Source organism: Carcharhinus amblyrhynchos, chromosome 9 (genome assembly GCF_965287045.1).
Source record: "Carcharhinus amblyrhynchos chromosome 9, sCarAmb.v2.hapA, whole genome shotgun sequence".
In the NCBI taxonomy this organism is placed as follows: Eukaryota; Metazoa; Chordata; class Chondrichthyes; order Carcharhiniformes; family Carcharhinidae; genus Carcharhinus; species Carcharhinus amblyrhynchos.
In genome coordinates this window covers 90,025,809-90,047,109 of record NC_137332.1, presented here as the reverse complement: position 1 = coordinate 90,047,109, position 21,301 = coordinate 90,025,809, and the positions used below count along the sequence as shown (strand labels likewise).

The window sequence follows — 21,301 nt, the reverse complement described above, 5'->3', positions numbered from 1 at the left end:
GTTCTTATAAGTGGCCTTTGACCTTACACTCCCTGAACACTCAGCCAATAACTTGACTTTGCTAATTTGCACCAATTCCTATTCACCCATCACCTCTGTGCTCTTTGGCTCTGCATATTTCTTACTGAGTTTAATTTATTTCTGTTCTGAGTTTGGTGTGTGTTGAGTATTTATGTTGCGAGTTTAATTTTTATAATCTGAAGTGCTTTGGCTGGCACTTTCTGAATTGTGTTTGTCATGCAAGATTACAAATGTGTCCTGACTCAGACAGTTTCAGTGCAGGGGCTTCCTGCTCGAGAGGACATTTAGGGTGGCATGGTGGCACAGAGGTTAGCATTGCTGCCTCACAGCGCCAGGGACCCGGGTTCAATTCCAACATCGGTTGACTGTCTGTGTTGAGTCCACATGTTCTCCCCATGTCTGTATGGGTTTCCTCTAGGTGCTCCAGTTTCCTTCCACGATCCAAAAATGTGTGGGTTAGGTTGATTGGCCATGATAAAATGCTCCTTAATGTCAGGGGGATTGGGGGGGTAAATATGTGGGATTACGGGATAGGGCCTGGGTGGAATTGTAATTGGTACAGACTCGATGGGCCAGGTGACCTTCTCCTACTGCAGATTCTATAAAGACATTTGCCTGGGCTCTTTGCCTCCCACCTCCACCCCTGCTTGGGGTGTGTTTGGCCTCATTAACAACAAGTTTATCTGTTGGCCTACTTGAACAGGCAGGCACAAGGTCCCTGCACCTTGTGAGCAGAAATTGGCAGTGGGAAGGATCAGGAACAAAAGCTGCACCGAATCTGACTGCCTCCCAACAAGTGACACAACCTCAAAGCTCAGTGCTGATTGCCTTACACTGATCTGAAACATGTCTGTTAGACTGGCTCTTACCACAAGATGGGGTATGAGGTTCAAAATTCAAACCCAGGAGGTTGTGAAATTCACATAGCTGGTTTCAGTCGAATAAATTCAGTGATAAATGAATGTCTGACTCATTAAGAATGATAGAAATCAGTCTGACTAAATTCTCCTGAGGGTTAATTAAAGGTTTTAGATTAAATGATTTAGAAGTCTCTCAAAAAGTGTTTTGCCATCGTTTGTAGAAATTATTTGGTTAAACAGTTAAAGATTTAGTTTCTCTTTCATTCTCACCAGGAAGCACTCTCTCTGAGGGACTCGAAGCTGTAGCAGCTTCCCATTCACACTCCGAGCACAGCCTCATCTTCCCAGGGCACAGTCCCAGATTTCAGCAGGAGGAGTGCGTGAGGATCGAGAAGATGCCCCATCATCCTGAGAACCCGGGCTACACCTCAGCAGAAGTCAGAACAGGGGTAAGTGAGCTGCACAGATCGAATCAGGAGCCTCACAGTTTGCAGCACACACACACAGTTATCGGAAACTGAAAGCCTTCCCCAACAGCTAGAATATCTCTGTGGAATTCCCCCCAGTGAGGAATTGCAGAATTTTGGGTGCAGTGAGTACTGGGAACACTGTTCCACACCAAGTGGAATTACTATGTGGTGGGTGCAGGGCACGTGCATGATGAGCAGCTCCTATTACCTAACACAATTAACACTGCAAATGGAGACTTTACTTAATTCATTCACTGGATGTGGCCATCGCTGGCTAGGCTATTTATTTATTACTTTTATTACCCACCCCTAATTGCCCCTCGAAAAGATGGCACTGAACTGCCTTCTTGAACCATTGCAGTCCACGTGGTATAGGTACACCCACACTGCTAGGGAGGGAGTTCCAGGATTTTGACCCAGTGACAGTGAAGGACGATGATATATTTTCAGGATGGTGTGGCTTAGAGGGGAAACCTCCAGGTAGTGGTGCTCCCAGCTACCAGCTGCCCTTGTCCTTCTCAATGGTAGTGGCCATGGGTTTGGGAGGTGCTGCCTAAGAAATTTTGATCAGTGCATTTTGTAGAAGGTATACATGGCTGCCACTGTACATCGGCGGTGGATGGAGTGAATGTTTGTGGAAGGCGTAGCAATGTATCAGGTCTGCTTTGTCCTGGATGGTATTGAGCTTCTTGAGTGTTTTTGGAGCTGCACGCATCCAGGCAAGTGGAGATTATTCCATCACACTCCTGATTTGTGCCTTTTAGATGGTGGACAGGACTTGGAGAGTCAGGATTTGACCTAGGCTTTGACCTGCTCTAGTAGCCACCATGTTTATATGGATATTCCAGTACAGTTTGTGGTCAATGGTAACCCCAATGATGTTAATCTTGGGGGATTCAGTGATGATAATGCCATTGAATGTCAAGGAGTGGTGGTTGGATTTCTCTTGTTGGAAATGGTCATTACCTGACACCTCTGTAGCACTAATGTTACTTGCCACTTGTCAGCCCAAGCCTGGATATTGTCCAGTCTTGCTGCATTTGGACATGGACTGTTTCAGTATCTTGCGAATGGTGCTGAACATTGTGCAGTCATATGACGGAAAGAAGGTCATTGATAAGGCAACTGAAGATGGTTGGGCTTAGGACATTATGGGGAGACAGTGGAGTAGTGGTATTGTCAGTGGATTAGTAATCCAGAGACCCAGGGCAATGTTCTGGGACTCGGGTTCAAATCCCACCATGGTAGGTGGTGGAATTTAAATTCACTTACCTGGTCTGGCCTGCATAGTGGCAGAGTGGTTGGCCCTACTGTCTCATAGCGCCTGGGACCTGGGTTTGATTCCAGGCTTGGGTCACTATCTGTGTGGCTTCTGCACATTCTTCCCATGTCTGTGTGGGTTTCCTCCAGGTGCTCCGTTTTCCTCCCACAGTCTGAAAGGTGTGCTGGTTAGGTGTATTGGCCATGCTAAATTCTCCCTCAGTATAGCTGAACAGGCGACAGAATGTGGCTATTGGGGGATTTTCACAGTAACAATATTTTGTTACAGTTCAAGAAACAATACTTTTCACTGTATGTTAATACATGTGACAATAATAAATCTAATAAAATCAAATCAAATCAAAAACTTCATTGCAATGTTAATGTAACTCTACTTGTACCACTAACAAACAAACTTAAAACTTACTTGTGACTCCAGACTCACAATTCCTCACTGGGGGGAATTCCACAGGGATATTCTAGCTGTTGGGGAAGGCTTTCAGTTCCCGATAACTGTGTGTGTGTGCTGCAAATTGTGTGTGGTTGGCTTTTAAATGCCCTCAGGAATGGGCGAAAACCATTTGTCCCATGAAGAAATAAAAACATCTGCAGTGATGTACTGGAGATGACTGTGCTCCAACAACCATAACCATCTTCCTTTGTGCCATTGATTCCAGTCAATAACGGAATTGCATTGATTCCAGTTTCGCCAGGGCTCCTTGATGTCACACTTAATCGAATGCAGTCTTGATGTCAAGGACTGTCACTCTCACTCATCTCTGGAATTCAGCTCTTTTGTTCATAAGAACATAAGAAATAGGAGCAGGAGTAGGCCATCTAGCCCCTCGAGCCTGCCCCACCATTCAATAAGATCATGGCTGATCTGAAGTGGATCAGTTCCACTTTCCCGCTTTCTCCCCATAACCCTTAATTCCCTTGTCTGTCAGAAATCTACCTACCTGTGACTTAAATATATTTAGCGGGGTAGCCTCCACCACTTCAATGGGCAGAGAATTCCAGAGATTCACCACCCTTTGAGTGAAGAAGTTCCTCCTCAACTCCATTCTAAACTAACCCCCCCCACCTTATTTTGAGGCTGTGCCCTCTAGTTCTGTTTTCCTTTCTAAGCGGGAAGAATTTCTCTACCTCTACCCTATCTAGCCCCTTCATTATCTTGTAAGTCTCTATAAGATCCCCCCTCAGCCTTCTAAACTCTAACGAGTACAGACCCAGTCTATTCAATCTCTCTTCATAAGCTAACCCCCTCATCTCTGGTATCAGCCTGGTGAGCCTTCTCTGTACTCCCTCCAAGGCCAGTATGACCTTTCGCAAATAAGGGGACCAAAACTGCACACAGTACTCCAGCTGTGGCCTCACCAGTGCCCTGTACAGTTGCAGCAAGACATCCCTACTTTTATATTCTATCCCCCTCGCTATAAAGGCCAGCATTCCATTCGCCTTCTTGATCACCTGCTGCACCTGCAGACTGGGTTTTTGCGACTCGTGCACAAGGACCCCCAGGTCCCTCTGCACCGTAGCATGCTGCAGCTTTTCACCCTTTAAATAATAATCCCTCCTACTATTATTTCTACCAAAGTGGATAACCTTACACTTGCTAACATTATACTCCCTCTGCCAGGTCCTCGCCCACTCACTCAGCCTATCCAGATCTCTCTGCAGACTTTCCACACCCTCCATGCAATTTGCTTTTCCACTCATCTTCGTGTCATCAGCAAATTTTGTTACCCTACACTCAGCCCCCTCCTCTAGATCGTCCATGTAAACAGTTGAGACCCCAGCACCGATCCCTGCGGCACTCCACTAGTCACCAACTGCCAACCAGAAAAGCACCCATTGATTCCAACTCTCTGCTTCCTGTTAGATAACCAATCCTCTATCCACGCTAACACCTTATCCCCAACTCCGTGCACCTGAACCTTTTGCAGCAACCTTTTGTGAGGCACCTTATCAAACGCCTTCTGGAAATCTAAAAACACCACATCCACTGGTTCCCCTCTGTCTACCGCACTAGTCACATCCTCATAGAAGTCCAATAAATTCGTTAAACACGACTTCCCCTTCACGAATCCGTGCTGTGTCTGCTTGATCAAACTGTTCTTTTCTAGGTGCCTTGCTATTTCTTCTTTAATGTTTGAACTAAGACTGTAATGAGGCCAGGAGCTGAGTGACTCCTGGTGAAACCCAAACTGGGCTTCACTGAGCAGGCTATTACTGAACAGGAGCTGCTTGGTAACACAATTGATGACCCCTTCCATCACTTTATTGATGATCGAGATGGGGCAGTAATTGGTCAGGTTGGATTTGTCCTGCTTTTCGTGTACAGGAAATACTCTGGGCAAGTTTTCACATTGCCAGGTAGATGCCAGTGTTGTTGTTGTATTAGAAGAGCTAGGCTAGGGGAGCTGCAAGTTCTGGAGCACAGGTCTTCAGCACAGTTGTGGGAATGTTATCAGGGCCTACTACCTTTGCAGTATCCAGTGTCTCTAGCTGTTTCTTGATATCATGTGGAGCAAATCGAATTGGTTGTAGACTGACATCTGAGATGCTGGGGACCACTGGAGGAGCTGAGATGGCTCATCCACGCGGCACATCTAGCTGAAGATTGCTATGAATGCTTTGGCCTTACCTTTTGTACTGATCTGCTGGGCTCCTCCATCATTGAGGGTGGGGGTGTTTGTGGAGCCTCCTCATTCAGTGAATTGTTTAATTGTCCGCCACCATTCATGACTGGATGTGGCAGGGCTGGAGAATTTAGATCTGATCCATTGGTTGTGGAATCGCTTTTCTTTGTCTATTACTTGCTGCTTCTGCTGTTTGAATGCAAGTTGTCCTGTTTGGTAGCTTCACCAGGTTGCTGCCACATTTTTAGGTCTGCCTAGTGCTACTCCTGGCACATTCTCCTGCACTTTCCATTAAACCAGGGTTGATCCACTGGTTTGATGGTAATGGTTGAGTGGGGGATGCCAGGCTGGACCATGAGGTTTCATATTGTGCTGTAGTACAGTCCAGCTGCTGTTGATGGCCCACAGCAGCTGATGGATGTTCAGTTTTGAGTTGCTAGATCTGTTCAAAATGTATCCCATGTAGCATGGTGGTAATGCCACACAACATAATGGAAGGTATCCTCAACATGAAGAATGGACTGGGACTTGGTCTCCTCAAGGACTGTGAAGTGGTCACTCCTACTGATGCTGTCATTTGACAGATGCATGTGCAGCAGGCAGGTTAGTGAGGATGAGGTTGAGTATGTTTTCACCTCTTGTTGGTTTCCTGACTATCTGCCATAGTCCCAGTTATGTCCTTTAGCACCAGGCCAGCTCAGCCTATGGTGGTTCCACCAAGCTACATTTGGTGATGGACCATTAAATATCCCACCAGAGTACATTCTGCACCCTTGTCACCCGCAGTGCTGTTCAACACGAAGGAAAACTGATCACTTACGGTCATCAGCTGAGACCATAAAACGGTAAGAAACAGAAATGGGAGTAAGCCATTCAGCCTTTTGAGCCTGCTCTGCCACTCAATATGATCATGGCTGCTCTGACAAATTCCTCATGTCCAGTTTCCTATCCTTTCCCCCAATCCTTGATCCCCTTATGGATCAAAAATCCATCTACCTCAGCCTTAAATATACACAATGATTCTGCCCCCATAACTCTCTGTGGCAAGGAGTTCCAAAGACTCACAACACTCTGAGTGGAAATTCATCTCAGCCTTAAATTGGCACTCCTTTATTCTGAGAGTATGTCCTCTGGTCTCAGACTCTCTGAGGGGCAACAATCAGCAGGAGGTTTCCTTGTCCACAGTTAACCTGAGCCACCTTCAGAGACTTCATGGCGTTCAGAGTAGATGTTGAGGACTCCCAGGGCAACTCCCTTCTGACCGTATTCCACTGTGTCACCACCTCTGTTGGGCCTATGCTGCTGACGAGACAGAACTTACCTAGGAACAATAATAGTGGTGCCTGGGGGATTTTCAGTGTGATATGATACCCCGTGTGACTATATCAGGCTGTAAAGGAATCTTGACTCTGTACAGTACTTCTCTAACACATTCCAACTGAAACCATGGAGTAGAATACTGAAGTTCTGGAGAAAAAAGTTTCATTTTGTATTGTGGAACCATCTCAGCCTCAGATTGTGACCTCTGTCTGAACGTCTTTCACCTTTCCCTGCTGGAGGAAGGTGAATTGTTGGCTCTGGCACAACTAGGAATCATATTACTCCAAAATCCCTGCCCGGTTCCCAGAACTGTCAGAAGCTCCGGGGAATGGGGCATTAGTATCACTGATACTCCAAAATCAATCAAAGTGCAACTAGATGCAGAGCTGGAAAGAACTGAAATCTGAGTTTAGTATGAGTGGCATTCTTCATCAATAGAGTCATAGAGGTTTACAGCATGGAAACAGGCCCTTCGACCCAACTTGTTCATGCCACTCTTTTTTTTAACCCACTAAACTAATCCCAATTGCCACATTTGGCCCGTATTCCTCTACACCCATGCAAATGTCTAAATGCTTTTTAAAAGACAAAATTGTACCCATATCTACTACCTCCTCTGGCAGCTTGTTCCAGACGCTCACCACCCTTTGTGTGAAAAAATTGCCCCTCTGGACCCTTTTGTATCTCTTCCCTCTCACCTCAAACCTATGCCCTCTAGTTTTAGACTCCCCTACCTTTGGGAAAAGATGTTGTGTCTAGCTGATCTATGCTCCTCATTATTTTATAGACTTCTATAAGATCACTCCTAAGTCTCCCATGCTCCAGGGAAAAAAGTCCCAGTTTATCCAGCCTCTCCTTATAACTCAGACCAGCAAGTCCTGATAGCATCCTAGTAAATCTTTTCTGCACTCCTTCTAGTTTAATACATGTATTATAGAAAGGATATCATGTGTCACTACATGTGACACCTTTTATCATTCATTCTTTCACGGAGTGTGGGTGTCACCTGGCAAGGCCAACATTTGTTACCCACCATGCACCTTGAACCAAATGGTTTGACACCCCATTTCAGACAGGCAGTTAAGGAATCAACCACACTGCTCTGTGTCTGGAGTCACATAGACCAGGACAGGTAAGGACTTCTCTAAAGGGACATTTTAGGTTTTTACAACAATGGACAATAGTTTTATGTTCACCATTACTGAGACTAACTTTTAATTGTAGATATTTTAACTGAATTTAAATTCCACCAGCTACCATGGCGGGATTTGAATCCATGTCTCCAGAGCATTAGTCTGGATCTGTGGATTACTTGCCCAGTGATATTACTGCTATATCTCTAAAACATATATTAGCTTTCTTAATAGACAAAATCCAATCCTGTTGTGGCTCCAGATTGATGAACCCTTCTGAAATCTCTTTGTTCCAGACCACTATCATTGCAGTCGAGTTTGATGGCGGAGTGGTCATTGGCTCAGATTCCCGTGTCTCTGCCGGGTAAGGTTTTACTGCATTGATTCTCTCATCATTACTCTGTCCTTGCGTTCAAATTGTCTGCCTCTAAACTTATATAGCACCTTACACAAAGTGTTTCACAGCCAATGAGTAGGCTCCAGCATATCAGCCAATGTGCTCCGAAAACTCCTACAAGTAGTGCTGGTGATCAAAGGATAGATATAAGCCCACAAAGGCAGGTGAAGTTCTGCTAGCTCATACACAGGAACACAAGGTACAGGAGCAGGAATGGACCATTGGGCCCATTTCATACGATCATGGCTGATCCCAGGCCCAACCCCATTTTCCCACTCCCTCCCCACATCCTTTCACTCTGTGTAGAGCAAAAATCTGTCTATCCCAGAGTCACATGATGAAGCATCCACACCACCCCTCCTCCCCCCTCGCCCCCACCACCCCTAGAGTAGAGAACTCCAAAATTTCACAACCTTTGAGTGAAATTATTTCTCATCATCTCAATTGTAAATAATTGGCCCCTTATCCTGAGACTGTGCCCCCATGTTTTAGATTACCCGACCAATGGAAACAATCCCTCAGTATCCACCCTATCAAACCACCTCAGAATTCAATGAAATCATCCTTCATTCTTCTAACCTCCAGAGACTTGATGTTCCAACTGGCCTACTTCTGCTTCTATGTCTTAAAGGGCTGTGGGAGCAGACTCAGTTCTAACTTTCGCAGAGAATTAGACAAAGACTGAATAAGGAAAGTGTCACGGGATAATGATGAAAGAACAGGGTAGTGGGATTGGAGGCAGCTCTTCTAAAGGGCAGGCACAGATAGATAGAGTCTATAGAATCCCTACAGTGCAGAATGAGGCCATTCGGCCCATCAAGTCCACACTGACTACAATCCCACTCAGGCCTTGTCCCAATAACCCCACAAATTTATTCTTCCAATCCACCTGATACGAGGATCAATTTAGCATAGCCAATCAACCTAACCCACACATTGACATAGAATCCTGCATTGCAGGAGGTCTTTCAGCCCATCAAACCTGCACTGACCACAATCCCACCCAGCCCCTATCCCAAAAACCACATGCATTTATCTCAGCTAATCCCCCTGACACTAATGGGCAATTTAGCTTGACCAATCCATCAAACACAACACATCTTTGGAGGAAACTGGAGCATTCAGAGGAAACCCACACAGACATGGGGCAAATGTACAAACTCCACACAGACAGTGAGCAAAGGCAGGAATCGAACCCGGATCCCTTGCACTATGAGGCAGCAGTGCTAACCACTATGCCACTGTGCATCTTTGGACTGTAGGAGGAAACCAGAGTACCCGGTCAAAACCCAAGCAGACATGAGGTGAAAGTGTAAACGCCATACAGACAGTGACCCATGGCTGGAATTGAACCTGTGTCCCTGGTGCTGTGAGGCAGCAATGCTAATCACTGTGCCACCATGCTACCCAATGGGCCATAAGGCCTCCTTGAGTTTTCTCTCACTGTGTGACTCTCAGCCTGATGTTGGTGTGGTGAATCAATCATTCCTGATTATCTCAACCTTGGTCAGATTCTAGACTCTTCCTTTGGTCTGTCTTCTGGCTCTATAGTTTAATGGTTTCCCTTATTGTCAAAACTCTGCAATTCCTGGATAGAACGGGAAGTAATGCTCTTGTTTTCCTGCCCTCTCATTTTCCTGTGGAGGAAAACCCTGTGGAGTGGATGGTAAACAGCAATTGCAAATGGCCTAGCCATTCATACCTTCACTGTCCTAAACTGTCAATCCCATATCCTCAGGCTGTGACCCCTGGTTCTGGACACCCCCATCATCAGGAACATACTTCCTTCATCTACCTTGTCTAGACCTGTTAGAATTTTATAGGTATCTCTGAGATCTCCCTCCATTCCTCTAGACTCCATCAAATACAATCCTAACCGATTCGATCCTCGTATGTCAGTCCCACCATCCCAGGAATCAGTGTGTTTCACGGATCTGCAGTTTCATTCTGTACTGTTTGCAGTCACTGTTCCAGGGGGAAGAAGGTTAATGATGTTTCTTGTGTATTGGTAGGCAATCGATATGTAACAGAGTGATGAACAAGTTGTCTCCACTCCATGATCGGATTTACTGTGCCCTGTCTGGTTCAGCAGCTGATGCTCAGGCCATAGCTGACATTGTTAATTACCAGCTGGAATTACACAGGTAAGCAGCTCAGTCTCTCTCCAACTGATTCACCTTAAATCAGCAGGGAAAATGGTAGCTGGAACGTGCTGAGGCACCGCTTTAAACACGGAACGGGTCCAACCACAAACCACAGGACAAGACCCACGCTTCTCTTATCACTGAAATAACCGCAAGAAATAGTATCGGGTTCCAGCTGGAGAAATGGCTTCAACCAGCAGACACTTCCTGCTGGGATTAGCAGGACACTCCCCCGGGACCAGTAGACACTGCCCACTTGGACTGGCACATAGTCCACTTGAACCAGCGGAGATTCACCATTGGGACCAGCAGACACTGCCCATTGGAACCAGCAGACACGGCCCACTTGGACTAGTGGACACTCTCCACAGTAATCGGCAGAGATTCCCCACTGGGACCAGCAAACACTCCCCACTGGGACCAGCAGAGGTCTAAGTTCCTCTACAGTTGCAGGATGCTGTACAGATCCAGTTATCCATTGATAGGCCCTGACATAGAGGAATCCACTGGCAGTCAGCAGATTACTCACACTGCTTATCTTACCTGTCTGTACAGATGGCAGTGTAACATTGTACTGACAGCCAAAAAACCAATATAAAAGTGTGACCTTGAACGATGTATAGATGCCTGATTCTGGCTTGTATCCACAGGGTTAACGTTTTTGACTGCTCGTCTGGTCGAAATGTGGGACTGTAATTCTGGAACAGCCGGGGGAGTGTAAAGCTCGCAGAGACAGTGAAGAGATGATTGTGCCTAATCTAACACAGTTTTCACCTTTCTGTTAATCAGTGTTGAAATTGAAGATGCTCCATTGGTTCAAGCAGCTGCCACCATGGTCAAAAACATCAGCTACAAGTATAAGGAGGAGTTATCAGCTCATCTGATCATAGCTGGCTGGGACAGGAAGCTAAAAGGCCAGGTACCTGTCCATTAACTACAATTACACTGATAGTTTGTGTTTACTGTTTAGAGCAGATCTTAACTCAAATCTTCATGATAAATCCCACCCTATCTCTACCTTGATTTCTGATTGATATATTTGTAATATACACTGCAGCCCAGGTCTGAGTGTTTCTTCACTCCTCCACTGTCTGGAGGCTAAAGGAACTGAGGTTTGCTTCTACGCCGTGACAATGATGGGGATTTTGGTTTGACCCCATGCTGCATTGCCAGAGAATGTGCCTCAGAAATTGTGCAGGGTGTGAGAAGTCATTCCTGCAAATGCCTTTTGGTGTTGGACACCTCAATCAGACTCAAAAGCCTTTTGGTCATAGTTAGTGGTTTGTTGTAACAATTTTAATCAGGCAACTGAGATGGGCCTTTTCGAATATGAACGCCTGGCCTAATTGATGGGCCAATTAGGAAGCCTCTTGCTTTGTACTCAACCAGGAATGTCAGTTCCTCTGGGACTCTTGCTAACTGAAAGCACTCTGTGTGCTGTTGTCAGATTTGTAAATAAAGGGATTTTGGTGAAGGGACTTCTGCCTCCGAGGATTTATTACTTCTGTGATTTCTGATTTTGTCAGATTTGATGATTTTGAGAACAATCAGGAATTTCAATCAGACAGTTCCCTCCATACAGGGTATATCAGGGGATTGTGTACCCAATCGCTAGTTAGTTATTCAACTCTCCAACTGAGGCAGTGTCAGTGTTTCCTACAGGCCTCTCATCACTTCCTTGATTTTATACACTATGGGTGCAATTTTCCAGTCCTGCTGAAGTCAATGGACATTTGAACAGCTCGTCACGTATTCTGATCCCACCCCCATCACAATAAGACTGTAAAATCCCATCCTTTGTTTATATTAGAACCGTAGAATCTCCAGTGCAGAAGGAGGTCATTCAATCCATTGTCTCAGCGCCGACTCTCCGACAGAGCACCTTACTTGGTGTGCTCTCCCAACTCCAACCCAATCCCCAGAACCCCACACATTTACCATAGTTCATTGACCTAGTAAAGGGCAATTGAGCATGGCCAATCAACCTAACCTGCACATCTTTGGACTATGGGAGGAAACTGGAGCACCCAGAGAAAACCCACACAGATATGGGTAGAATGTGGAAACTCCACATGATCACCCAAGGCCAGAATCAAATCCAGGTCCCTGGCATTGTGAGGCAGCAGTGGTGACCACTGTGCCACCACAATAAAGTCCAGAATCCCATGTGCTTTATTAACCACCCTCTCAACCTGTCAGTTTGATTTCTTCACATACATTCCCAGGATTCTCAGCTCCTGAAGCTTCTTTTTATCTTCAATTGCCTATCCTCCGTATTCCTTCCAAACTCTCTCAATCCCCACTTCTCTGAGTTTAATTTCACCCACTCATTCCAGCAACCTCTCAACTCCCTTTTTGAAGTTCTGTGCACTATCCTCTGCACACTTTGCAATAACAAGTTTAGCATCACCCCCAGATTTTGAAATAATTCCCCATAAAGTAAAGGATAGGTCATCAATGTACGTCAAGAGCAGTCAGGGGACCCAAGGCTCACCCCGGGGGAATCCCAACCTTCTTTCAGGTTGATAAACAGCTGTTTACAAATGGGTCCTTTTCTGGGTGAGCGGGATGTGGTCCACTGCTGGGGCCTCAACTATTCACAATTTATATAAATGATTTGGATAAAGAGATTTAAGGTATGGTTGATGAATTTGCTGATGATAGAAAAATAGAAAAAAAGTAAACAAAGGAAGCAAGGGAGCTAAAGGGGACACAAATAGATTAATTGAGTTGCCAAAAATCTGGTAAGTGGATTATAATGTGGGCAGATGTGAAATTGTCTGTTTTGGCAGGATGAATAAAAAAGAAGCTTATTAACTAAATGGTAAGAGATTGCAGGACTCTGAGATGCAGAAGGGTCTGGGTGCCCTAGTGCATGAATCACAAAAGAGTGGTATACTGTACAGCAAGTAAGTAGGAAAATGAATAGATATTATCATTTATTGTGAGAGGAACTGATTACAAAACTGGGAGGTTATGCTTCAGTTGCACAAGGCATTGATAAGACTACATCTGGAGTACTGTGTGCACCATTGATCTTATTTAAGGAAAGATGTAAATGCATTAGAAGCAGTTCACAGAAGGTTTACCAGTCTAACACCAGGAATGGGCATGCTTTCTTATAAGGAAAGATTGGAAAGGTTAGGTTTGTATCCATTAGACTTTGGAAGAGTATCTGATGGTTAGTGACAGGATGGATGTGGAGAGAATGTTTCCTCTTATGGGAGAATCTAGAACTAGGGGTCACATGTTAAAGATAAAGGGTTGCTCATTTAAGGTGGAGTTGAGGAGAATTGTTCCTTTCAGAGGGTGGTGAGTCTCTGGAACTCTCTTCCTCAAAGGCAGCAGAAGCAGAGTCTTTGAATATTTTCAAGGTAGAGCTACATAGATTCTTGATTAACAAAGAACAAAGCAAAGTGCAGGCCCTTTTGTCATCCAAGCCTGTACCAGTCATGATGCCCTCACTAAGCTTAAAAAAAACTTTTACAGTTACTCAGTACATATCCCTCTATTCCCTTCCTATTTACGTACTTGTCCAGATGCCTCTTAAATGTTGCTAATGTGCCTGTGTCCACCACGTGGTCTGGCAGCATTCCAAGTACCCACCACTCTCTGCATGAAAAACTTCCCCGCACGTCTCCCCGAAACTTTTCTCCTCTCACCTTGAATCTGTGCCCCCTTGTAATTGACATTTCCACTCTGGGAAAAAGCCTCTGACTATCCACCCTGACTATGCCTCTCATAATTTTGTAGACGTCTATTAGGTCTCCCCTCAGCCTCTGTCTTTCCAGTGAAAACATTAGTTTATTCAACTTCTCCTCACAGTCAACACCCTTGAGGCCAAGTATTATCCTGATTAACTTTCTTTGCACGAGGGGTGAAGGGTTACTGGAGGTAGACAAGAATGTGGGGTTGAGGTCACAATCAAATCAGTAATGATCTCATTATTAGTACAGGCTCATCTGCACCTAATTTCATATGTTCGCTGTGTCCTGTCACATGGTATCCATATTGTTCCTGTCCCGGCAATTGTTTGGGCTGTTAAGTGGCTCATCAACCTGTTAAAGTTCACCTGTCCCACACCAGCTCCATTATCCTCATCAGTTTTCTTTACAGAACAGGAATCACCCCATTTTGTCAGACAGGTTTAGTTATTCACAAATCTGGATATTTGGAATAATTGTTAAGCTGTGCTGTGTATATTCTTTATCCAGGTATACGCCACTCTGGGAGGAATGCTGGTCCGACAGCCTTTCTCTGTCGGGGGCTCCGGGAGCGTCTATATTTATGGATATGTTGATGCTGCTTACAAGGCTGGAATGAGCAAAGACGAGTGCTTGCAGTTTGTAACCAACGGTGAGGACATGTGACCAGGCGGGGGCTTAGTTGACAAAATCATTTACCAACGTACAAATTTAGAGCAGGAGGAGGCTACTCAGCCCCTTGAACCTGCTCTGCCATTCTGTAAGGCCATGGCTGATTTTTCTTTGTGTGGAGTTCCACATTCCCATCAAGTCCCAATGACCTATCTCAAATCTATTTACCTCTACGTTAAAACTGTTCACTAACCCCACATATCCACTGCCTTCTAAGGCAGAGAGTTCCAAAGTCTCACAACACTCAGAGAAAAAATTTTCCTCAGCTCTGTCCTATAAGGACGGTTATCATTTTAAAACACTGTCCTTTGGTTCTGGACTCTCCCACAAGAGGAATCCACCTTGTCAATATTGTTCAGGATCTTACATACTTTGATCAAGTCATCCCTCGCTTTTCTAAACTCCAGTGGGAACAAGCCCTGTCTGTCCAACCTATCCTCATAAGACAACTCGTTCATTCCAGGTATCAATCTAGTAAACCCCCTCTGGACCACCTCCAACGTAGATTGAATGAATCCTTCAAAGCCACAGTCTGAAATAACGCTCAAAAGCCATGGGAATATTGAAATAAAAGCAAAACATTGTGGATGTTGGAAATCTAAAATCGAAAAGAAAAAGCTGAAAAACTCAGCAAGTGTGGCAGCATGTGTGGAGAAAGAAATAGATTTAATCTTTCTAGTCTATATGGCCCTTCAACTGAAATGAAAAGGGACAGGCATTCAATTCACGGGATGTGGGTGTCACTAGCTAGCCAGAATTTATTGTCACAAAATCAGGTTAAAGTCCAACAGGTTTATTTGGTAGCACAAGCCACTAGCTTTCAGATCGCTGCTCCTTCATCAGGTGAGTGGGAGTTCTGTTCACAAACAGGGCATATAAAGACACAAACTCAATTTACAAAGTAATGGTTGGAATGTGAGTCTTTACAGGTAATCATAAGAACATAAGAAACAGGAGCAGGAGTAGGCCATCCAGCCCTTCGAGCCTGCCCCGCCATTCAATAAGATCGTGGCTGATCTGTCGTGGCTCAGTTCCACATTCCCGCCCTCTCCCCATAACCCTTAATCCCCTCTCTTATCAAAAACCCATCAACCCGCGTCTTAAAAATATTTAGCGAGGCAGCCTCCACCACTTCAACGGGCAGAGAATTCCAGAGATTCACCACCCTTTGAGTGAAGAAGTTCCTCCTCAACTCCGTTCTCAAGTCTTAAAGGTACAAACAATGTGAGTGAAGAGGGGGTTAAGCACAGGTTAAAGAGATGTGTGTTGTCCCCAGCTAGGACAGTTAGTGAGATTTTGCAAGCCCAGGCAAGTCGTGGGGGTTACGGATTGTGTGACATGAACCTAAAACCCTGGTTGAGGCCATCCTCATGTGTGCAGAACTTTCAGTTCTGCTATCAGTTTCTGCTCAGCGACTCTGCGTTGTGTGTCGTGAAGGCCATCTTGGGAGAATGCTTACCCGAAGATCTGACTGCCCATGACTGCTGCAGTGTTCCCCAACAGGAAGAAAACACCCTTGCCTGGTGATTGTCGAGCGGTGTTCATTCATCCGTTGTTGTAGCGTCTGCATGGTCTCCCCAGTGTACAATGCCTTGGGACATCCTTTCCTGCAGCATATCAGGAAGACAATGTTGGCCAAGTTGCAAGAGTATGTACTGTGTACTGGTGGATGGTGGAAGGTACACAGCACATACTCTTGCAACTCAGCCAATGTTGTCTACCTGATACACTGCAGGAAAGAATGTCCTGAGGCATGGTACACTGGGGAGACCATGCAGACTCTATGACAACGGATGAATGAACACTGCTCAACAATCACCAGGCAGGAGTGTTCCTTCCTGTTGGGGAATACTTCAACAGTCATGGGCATTCAGCCTCTGATCTTCGGGTAAACGTTCTCCAAGGCAGCCTTCACGACACACAGCAACGCAGAAAATCCTGAGCAGAAACTGATAGCCAAATTTCACACACATGAGGCCTCAACCGGGATCTTGGGGTCATGTCACACTACCTGTAACCCACGACTTGCCTAGGCTTGCAAAATCTCACTAACTGACCTGGCTGGAGACAATACACATCTGATTAACATGTGCTTAATCCTCTCTCCATTCACATTGTCTGTAACTTTAAGACTTGGTTACCTGTAAAGACTCGCATCCCAACCATTATTTTGTAAATTGAGTTTGTGTCTATATATGCCCTGTTTGTGAACACAACTCCCACTCAGCTGATGAAGGGGCAGCGCTCCAAAAGCTTATGGCTTGTGCTACCAAATAAACCTGTTGAACTTTAACTGGTGTTGTGAGACTTCTTACCGTGCTTACCCCAGTCCAATGCCAGCATCTCCACGTCAGAATTTATTGCCCATCCCTAATTTGTGGATGTGGTGCCAATCAAGTGGGCTGCTTTGTCCTGGATGGTGTCAAGCTTCTTGAGTTCTGTTGGAGGTGCATTCATCTAGGGAGTATTCTATCACACTCCTCACTTGAGCCTTGTATATAATGGATAGACTTTGTCGAGTCAGGAGGTGAGTTACTTGTCACAGTGTTCCTTGCCTCTGACCTGCTCTTGTAATCACTGTGTTTATTTGGTGAGTCCAGTTGAGTTTCTGGTCAACGGTAACTCCAGGGATGTAATGAATTATATTCTTTGAGAATGCATTGTTTCAGTTTAGTTTATTTATTAGTGTCACAAATAGGCTTACATTACCACCGCAAAGAGATTACTGTGAAAATCCCCGAGTCGTCACAGTCCAGCGTCTGTTCAGGTACACTGAGGGAGAATTTAGCATGGCCAATGCACCTAACCAGCACGGCCTTTGGTCTGTGGGAGGAAACCAGAGCACCCTGGAGGAAGCCCACTCAGACAGGAGAGAACCTGGGTCCCTGACGCTGTGAGGCAGCAATGCCACCTGTGCCACCTTTGCCACTATTAACATGCATCAATCCATAATGGCACCATTAACAGTCCCTTTGTCTTATGTTTATGACAACTTTGTCAATATGGCCTTAGTTCTGATCGACCATTGATATTCCATTCTGCCCCACCCCCTCTCCAAGTATATCTTTCATTACTTTTCTGTCCCTCTTCAATTCTGTATCCTGTGCCATTTAACGAATTTGCCATCACTGAATTGTCCACTATCAACATCCTGGACGTTACCATAGACCAGAAACTCTACTGGCCTACAGTGGCTAGTAGGGCAGATCAGAGACGAGGTATCCGGTGGCGAGTAACTCATCTCATAACACCCCAAAGCCTGCCCTCTGCCTACAAATCACAAGTCAGGACTGTAATGGAATACTTCCCACTTGCTTTGATGAGTGCAGCTTCAGCACACTCAAGAAGCTCGACACCATCCAGGACAAAGCAGCACACTTGATTGGCAATACATCCACAAATATTCAATCCCTCCACTACTGATGCCAGTAGCAACAGTACCAGCTACAAGATGTTCTGCAGCAATTCACCAAAGATCCTTGTGCAGCACCTTCCAGACACAAAATCGCTATCATCGAGAACGATAAGAGCGGCAGATACCTGGGAACAACTGCAAGTTTCCCTCCAAGTCACTCGCCATCCTGACTTGGATTGCTGTTCCTTCACTGTAACTGGATCAAAATCCTGGAATCCCCTCCCTAACAGCACTATGGGTGTAACTACACCTCAGGGACTGAAGCGGTTCAAGAAGGCAACTCACCACCATCTTCTGAAGGACAACTAGGAATCCTCAGGCCATGATGTGCCAAAGGGCTTCTTTCTGTGTTGTAAAACTCTTATGATTCAGGGAGCAGATAGTCCCCTTGCCTTCCTCAGTAGCAGAGTATCTCTCCATGATCTGTGTCAGTGAGAGAGGCTGTGGGCCAATGGAAAACAATGCTGTATGTTTGTGCAAACGCTTCTGTCCAGTGTTGATGCTGAGGAATGTAAGAACCTCACTGATTATTTCCTCTTCCTCTTTGTGTTACAGCTATTGCCCTAGCTATTGGGAGAGATGGTTCCAGTGGGGGAGTTGTGTACCTCACGACAATTACAGAGAAAGGAACAGAGCACAAAGTCATTCTGGGCAATGAGTTACCTCAGTTCCACGATGAATGACTGCATGTGTTTTCATTTTGCAATAAATTGTTTCCACACTGAAGGCCCAGTGTCTTCATTCAATGAGTTAATGCAAGCATGGAATCATCACTGAAATCAGAATTTGCTAAAACAACTGGTGAAAAGCAATATCATAAAGTCAGGACATCACTCCTCAACCCACTGCCCAAACATCACTTAGGACACAGATGGTTTTAATTTTGCCACGCAGTGGAAAGGCCATGGATTTGAGATGTCTGAGAGGCTGGAGGACTCATACTGAGCAATCTATAAAAGGAAAGCCAGGCGGAGTGGGACTAGTTGGCTCGCTCCTTCAAAGAGCCAACACAGTCTGATGGGCAAATAGCGTCATTCTGCACCATATGTTGCAGCTGTATAAAGCGCTGGTGAGGCCACACTTGGAGTACTATGTACAGTTTTGGTCTCCTTACTTGAGAAAGGATATACTGGCACTGGAGGCGGTGCAGGGGAGATTCACTAGGTTGATTCCGGAGTTAAGGTTGTTGGCTTATAAGGAGAGACTGAGTAGACTGGGGCTATACTTATTGGAATTCAGAAGAATTGAAGGGAGATCTTATAGAAACATATGAGATTATGAAGGAAATAGATAAGGTAGAAGCAGGGAAGTTGTTTCCACTGACGAGTGAAACTAGAACTAGGGGGCATAGCCTCAAAACAAGGGGAAGCAGATTTAGAACTGAGTTGAGGAGGATTGTGAATCTGTGGAATTCCCTGTCCAGTTAAGCAGTTGAGGCTACCTCACTGAATGTTTTTAAGGCAAGGATAGATAAATTTTTGAACAGTAAAGGAATTAAGAGTTATGATGAGGGATGGGTAAGTGGAGCTGAGTCCACAAAGAGATCAGCCATGATCTTATTGAATGGCTGGGCACGCTTGAGGGGCCAGATGGCCTACTCCTGCTCCAAAGAATAAAAACAGCCCGGGAAACACGCCGTTCGGCCCACCGAGCCCGCGCCGCCATTTTAACATTACCAGTCCCCCCTCCACCCCATGACCCTTGTCTATGCTTATGGCATTCCACATTGAGGGAAAGCTAATTTAGGGACAATTTTTTACACCAGTCAGCCTAATAGCACATCTTTGGGGTGTGGGAGGAAACCGGAGCACCCAGAGAAAACCCACGCAAGCACGGGGAGAATGCACAAACTCCCACAGACACCGGCCCAAATCCATGTGTCTGCACAGCAATCAGCGATAGTCACTGAGCTGTTGTCTTGCCCAGTATCTGGTCCAGTTTAGGCACACACTAACGACATGAAGCACTAGACCAATCTCGAATAACCAAGAGCAGCCCCAGTACGACCCATCGCGTGTATGCCCCTCGTTGGTCAACAAGGCGGACCGACTTAAAACCCGTGAATGAAAAGAGAAAAACATTAGTATCATTCCACATCCTTTTACATTACCAGGGCCGTCCCAATGCTAATGACCCTTATTTAAAACAATCTCCTATATCCCTCCATCTCCAACCTACTCGTGTGCTGAAGTAACTCTTAAACAACTCCAGCGTGTTTGCCTCCACCACCTTGCCTGGCAGAGCATTCCATACCCCCACTACCCTCTGTGTGAAAAACCTCCCTCTGAACATCTGTGTTATACCTCGCCCCCCTCACCCTAAGTCCGTGGCCCCTCATACTGTACGTTTCTAACATAGGAAAAAGCTTACCACTGTTTACCCTATCTATACCCTTCATAATCTTATATACCCCTATCAGATCTCCCCTCAGTCGCCATCTTTCAAGGGAAAACAGCCCCAATTTGCTCAATCTTGCCTCATAACCCAGTCCTTCCATACCAGGCAACATCCTGGTAAACCTCCTCTGCAATCTCTCCAGGGATTCCACGTCTTTCCAGTAGTAAGATGACCAGAACTGGACACAGTACTCCAAATGCGGCCTAACCAATGTTCTATACAACATTAGACTCCAGCTCTTATACTCTATACCCCTTCCTATAAAGGCTAACATACCATAGGCTTTCTTCACAACCTTCTCCACTTGTACTGCCGCCTTCAAAGACTTGTGCACTTGCACCCCCAGGTCCCGCTGTGTTTCTATACTCTTTACAGGTTTACCCTTTATCATATAACTCCCCCCTACATTATTTCGGCCAAAATGCAGCACCTCACATTTATCCAGACTAAACTCCATTTGCCATATGTCTGCCCAATATACCAGCCTATCAATATCCCGTTGTATTGCCTGACACTGCTCCTCACTGCCCGCCAATCCAGCCATCTTACTGTCATCTGCAAACTTGCTGATCACACCACTTACTCCCTCTTCCAAGTCATTTATGTATATTACAAAGACAAGAGGTCCCAGTACTGAGCCCTGCGGCACACCACTAGTGACAGACCTCCAGCTAGAAAAGGACCCTTCCACTACTACTCTCTGTCTCCTCTTCCCAAGCCAGTTCTCAACCCATCTAGATACCTGGCCTTGTATCCCATGAGCCTTAATCTTTTCAACCAACCTACCATGAGGGACTTTGTCAAACGCCTGACTTATTGCTCCTAGTTCTTATGTTCTTATATATCATTCTATTGAGAAATGTGTC

The 21,301-nt window shown here is 45.4% G+C and overlaps 1 protein-coding gene across 2 annotated transcripts; it reads left to right on the top strand.

The window, feature by feature from the left end:
* The first annotated feature begins 938 nt into the window (after nucleotides 1-938).
* psmb9a (proteasome 20S subunit beta 9a) lies at nucleotides 939-18,764 on the top strand. Of its 2 annotated transcripts, XM_080196657.1 has the most exons (7): nucleotides 939-1,046; nucleotides 1,155-1,330; nucleotides 8,003-8,070; nucleotides 10,116-10,247; nucleotides 11,037-11,166; nucleotides 14,462-14,603; nucleotides 18,594-18,764. In XM_080196657.1, exons 2-7 carry the CDS (start codon nucleotides 1,277-1,279, stop codon nucleotides 18,719-18,721), a joined length of 654 nt encoding a protein of 217 aa, XP_080052783.1. In that variant the 5' UTR covers nucleotides 939-1,046; nucleotides 1,155-1,276; the 3' UTR covers nucleotides 18,722-18,764. The 2 variants fall into 2 exon arrangements, with proteins under 2 accessions (XP_080052783.1, XP_080052784.1); XM_080196658.1 differs by lacking the exon at nucleotides 939-1,046 and having other exon boundaries at nucleotides 1,089-1,330.
* Nucleotides 18,765-21,301: the final 2,537 nt, after the last annotated feature.